The 4,740-nt window shown below is 54.4% G+C and overlaps 1 protein-coding gene across 1 annotated transcript; it reads right to left on the bottom strand.

The window, feature by feature from the left end:
- Positions 1-848: 848 nt before the first annotated feature.
- KCNJ14 (potassium inwardly rectifying channel subfamily J member 14) lies at positions 849-4,100 on the bottom strand. The gene is made up of 2 exons (XM_069551105.1): positions 3,387-4,100; positions 849-1,542 (listed from the first exon to the last, which is right to left on the bottom strand). The coding sequence occupies exons 1-2, from the start codon at positions 4,092-4,094 to the stop codon at positions 946-948; spliced, it is 1,305 nt and encodes a 434-aa protein (XP_069407206.1). The 5' UTR covers positions 4,095-4,100; the 3' UTR covers positions 849-945.
- Between the last annotated feature and the right edge of the window lie 640 nt (positions 4,101-4,740).

Here is a 4,740-nt window from a genome sequence, read left to right as displayed (position 1 = left end):
CTGACTGTGATCAGTCTAGAGTCACAGAATCTTGATTCCTTTGGATATTCTAGAATGGCACTTGAAAAAAGACACAGAGCTTGTGGATCATGGAGAAGCCTTGCATCTCTCTCTGGTTGGATGTTCTACCCCCAGTGGGTTTGGAGTTGTCGCCTATCAAGAACTCCCAGTCTGTCACTTTAGTCCTTGTAGACCCACAGACTCTCCACTGTTTGGTGCATTCTAGAGACATAACTCGTTAGTTTCTGGAATAGTCCAACTCTCAGGTCAAAGCTGCTCTAGAACCCCCAGTGCTGGCCTCTGCGGCCAATGTGGATTCACAGAATCTCAACTCTGGGGTTTTCTGGAGCCACAAAGTCTTTCCTTGACTTGAAATCAACAGTCTTTGTCATTGATCAATCAGTAGTCTTAAACTCTTGGGAGCATCCCATAACTTCCCCTCCTTAGGTCATCTAGAAAAAGTGATTTGCTATGGAGTCAACTGAGTCGAGAAGCAACAGTTCCTTGAATCTAAAGTCACTTCAGGCCAATGAATTCTGGATCTCTGTTGCTACTTGAGAACAGCTGACTTCTTCCCCTGGAGGCTGTCTATACTTCATTTCATGATCCTGCTTAACAAACCAAACCAGCCATCTAGAGGAATCTAGAATCACCAGTCCTCGCCTCTTGAGGGGTCCAGAATTCTGGGTCCCTTATCTCTAGCGAGCCTCAGGAATTGGAATGACAAGTGGGTCTCAGGAGGGAGCACAGAATTCAGAGGAGTTAAGGTCCCTCCAGTATGTTCATGGTGGGTCCACTAGGCATGGCAGAACATCACCAGCTAATAATTTACTCAGCAGGCTTGTTGGTCTTAGGAAACACCTGCCTCCACCCCAGGAGAGGGCCCAAACTCTCCATCTTGCTACCTCTGGGAAAGGGGTGCAAATAACAGGATGCCAGCTTGTGTCACGGGGGCAAAGTCAGCGCCAGGGTTGGTGTGAGAACTTGGGGGCTGGCAGCCTTGTCCTCTGCCTCTGCCGCATCCCCCTCTGTGGCCTCCTCTTCCTCATCTTCTTCCTGGCAGCAGCTCAGAGCAAGTTCATTCTCATAGCAGAATGCTGCCAGAGAGCTAGGGAAGCCAGACTTGGGGCTCTGGGAGGCCCGCTCTGCCCGTTCATCCAGCTCCTTGGCGCTACAGACAGGCGTCCCTGGGACCTCATAAGTGCGATGGAAGTGGCGATAGTCGACCTCGTACTGGGAGCCACGCTGGAAGAGGACCGGCTCGAAACGATGGCCCCAGAGCAGCTCACCAGGGAGGTAGGAAGAGCGACACTGTGTGGTCATAGCTGTGGCCTCGACCATGCCCTCGAGAATGACCACCAGCTCAAAGTCAGCCCGGGCCAGCTCAGCCCGTCCTAGTTCGTACAGAGGACTGGCGGAGTCAATCTCATGCACGATGGTGATGGGAGACACAAGGAAGATGCGATCAGTGCCACCATCAAAGCCCACGTCCACATCCTGGTGGTCCAGAGGTATGTACTCACCCTCTGGGGTCACTCGAGGCTGCAGCAAAAGGCAGGTGGCCAAAGACAGCAGGAAGCAGAGAGATGAATGGAGATAGAGATAGCAAGAGGAGGGGATAGAAGTACAGAAGAAGAGGAGGGCAGAGACCAGTAGGGGTAGGGGTGCAGAAAGAACATGGACCCAGAGAGAGAGGGATGGTGATGCAGAAAAAGGAGGACACAGACCCAGAGAGAGAGGGATGGTGATGCAGAAAAAGGAGGACACAGACCCAGAGAGAGGAAGATGGGGGTCCAGGAGGGTAAGGATGGAAACCCAGAGGAAGAGGGGAGGGTAGACAGAGACTCAGGGTTTGGGGAAGGAAATTCGAGAAAGACAAGGGAGAGAAAAAGATAGTGACAGAGTGACATTGGCACAGAGCCACAGAAATCAGCAAGACAGAAACAGTTAAAGAGACAACAGACGATAAGAACCACATCCGAAAGCAATTGGAGAAGGAGGAGAGGGATAGAAAAATGGCTTTCATTATATGGCCAGAGAAAGATAAACCAGGATGACAATCTAAGTCCAACAGAAGCTATGCTTATGTTCTGCCTGTTTCACCATTGCCTCAGTCTAGTCCCTGGGATATTCTCTTGCCCACCCCTCAACCCAACTACCTCCATCCCCTTGTGTGCCTGTATATTTCTGTGGGGTGGAAGCCTAACCCCAAGCCAGGTATCGGCAGTTTCACCGCACCTACCCATTGGTTCCATACCCACCTATCAAGTCCTGTCAATGCCCTACAGACTTCAGGGAGAGACAGTGTCCCTCCTGGTCATGAATCTCTGGATTTCAGTCAAGCAGGAGAGGGAAGTGGAGAATGGGGCTCCATTCTCTTGCCAATGTCTACATGAATCCCTAGAGGCTGCTGGGAGTTGTAGTTCCCACCACAACCCTGTCCTCTTCTCATCTAAGTCCAGCCCCAACCCTGCATTCAACTTAAGGGTCTTTACTGGGGCAGGAGCTGCTACTGCCCCAGAATTTGTTTGGGCAGTTTGACCACAATTCTAGAAACACTAAGGCTCTTTCATCAGGGTGCCAGAGGGAGCCATTGCCCCAGGGGCCAATGGGAATTGTAGTTTTGTTTTTGTTTTTTGCTGAGAGGCTAACATTAGAGTTTCCCAACCCCCTGCCCTGTACTTCTCTGAGCAGGAGGCTGGTGGGAAAGTATGGGCCCCAGAGGTGGAAAATGAAGGCTCCCACAAATGCTGCAGGACCACACACCCAGAGGCCACGGAGAATTGTCTTCCCTGGCTCTGCAGGTGTGAGTAGCACCCCATCCTCAGGCCTGCATCTCCCACAAGCCCGTAGGAGCCTGACCTCCGTCACAGGCCTCTCTCTGTACCACAACACTGGCTGGGGACCGTAAACCTAAGCCGTGGTTTACACCACCAGCAAAATTAAAGCCTCTTCAGACCAACCTGGGTGGGCGCTTTCCCTGCCCCCAGAGCCTTCTGGGAATTGTCGTTCAAGAGTCGTTACCGATCAGAAGTGGACCTCGCAGGCCTGCATTTCCCACAGTTCCACGGGGGAAGCAAGTCCCAGGGGACTCTTTAAGTCTCAAAATCTGTCTCAAGTCTAGGCTTCCAGGAAGAAATGATCACAGACCTTTCTCTTGGGTTTACATTTCCCACAGAGCTTTGGGAACCATCCTCAGCCCTCAAGGTAAGGCAAGTGTCCTGCCCGAGAGACTGCTGGGAATTGTAGTCCAAGTCCCTTCCAGGCTCCACACACACTTGCTCGGTAGACCTACAACTCCCACCAACCCCGCGGCTCCCACTCCCAGACCTCGCGGAGGGGCCCGCCCACCAGGGGGCGTGGCCTGCCACGGGGCAGACTCGCACCTGCAGCAGCTGGGCCCGCACGTGGGCCTCGACGAGATGACTGCGGCGCAGGTTGCCGACGCGCCACATGAGGCAGAGGCGGCGGTCGCGCAGCGCCACGACGGCGTTCTCGCTGAAGACCAGCGTCTCGTTGCGCTTCTTGGGCTTGGCCATCTTGGCCATGACGGCGCCCACGACGAAGGCGTCCAGCACGCAGCCGGCGATGCACTGGAGCACCACGGCGGCCACAGCGGCCGGGCACTCCTCGGTGACGCTGCGCACGCCATAGCCGATGGACGTCTGAGTCTCCAGCGCGAAGAGGAAGGCGGCCAGGAAGCTGGCCACCTGCGAGAAGCAGGGTGCGGGCGGCGGCGGGGCAGTCAGGTCGCCGTGCAGGGAGGCGATGAGCCAGAAGGCCAGGCCGAAGAGCAGCCAGGAGGCGAGGAAGGAGCAGGAGAAGAGCAGGCACATCCAGCGCCAGCGCACGTCCACGCACGTGGTGAAGAGGTCGCTCAGGTAGCGCGCGCCCTGGCCGCCCAGGTTCACGAAGCGCACGTTGCAGTGCCCGTCCTTCTTGACGAAGCGCCCGCGGCGCCGCCCCACGGGCGACTGCGCTGGCGCCCACCCGTTGTGGCACAGCCCCGGCCCGGCTTCCTCCTCATCGCCCGCCCTGTCGTCTCCAGACTCCAGGGCGCCGCTGAGGCGGCGCAGGGCCCTGGCCAGGCCCATTGGGCGGGGACACCCCCTCCACTTGGCCTAGCAGGGGGCGGGCGCCCCGAACCTGCGGGGACAAGAAACGGGTAGCCACGTCAAGAGTGCCAGGAATGGGGGCGGGGCGGGGCTCACTGGCCAGGGATACTTACTGGGCCTTAGTGGCCTCATCTGGCAAATGGCTGGAAAATCAGAATGGACAACACTGATGGTAATACTATAGGAGATATTTGTGTATCAACAACAACACAACTATAGTGGTAGCAGCAGTACTGTGTTACAAGCACTACAGTTATTAGAGCCAGTGTTGTGAGCACGTCACATGAATTTAGATATTTGAACCTCAGCAGCATAAACATCATCGCTGTTTTACAGATGAGGAAACAGGTACAGAACATTTAACTTGCCCAAGGTCATGGCTGAATAAGCTGGGGTTTGAGTGCTAGCAGTCCAGATCCAGAGTCCAGACTCATAAAAGACTAAGCAGTCACAAAGAAAACAAACTTACGGTTACCAAAAGGGAAAGGAGTGGAGATGGGGTGAGGGTTGAGGAGTGGATAAAATTGGAGTTTGGGATTAACAGATACATACTACTATATATAAAAGAGATAAACAACAAGGACCTACTGTATAGCACAGGGAACTATATTCAATATCTTGTAAT

The sequence above is a fragment of the Ovis canadensis genome, chromosome 14 (genome assembly GCF_042477335.2).
Source record: "Ovis canadensis isolate MfBH-ARS-UI-01 breed Bighorn chromosome 14, ARS-UI_OviCan_v2, whole genome shotgun sequence".
Classification (NCBI taxonomy): domain Eukaryota; kingdom Metazoa; phylum Chordata; class Mammalia; order Artiodactyla; family Bovidae; genus Ovis; species Ovis canadensis.
This window is presented reverse-complemented; position numbering and strand designations above follow the sequence as displayed.

Excerpts from the sequence above, each read along its gene's own strand:
- KCNJ14 (XM_069551105.1), bottom strand. The coding sequence starts at position 4,094 with ATGGGCCTGGCCAGGGCCCTGCGCCGCCTCAGCGGCGCCCTGGAGTCT. Across the intron at positions 1,543-3,386 it reads TGCGGGCCCAGCTGCTGCAG|CCTCGAGTGACCCCAGAGGG; the intron begins GTGCGAGTCTGC and ends CTTTTGCTGCAG.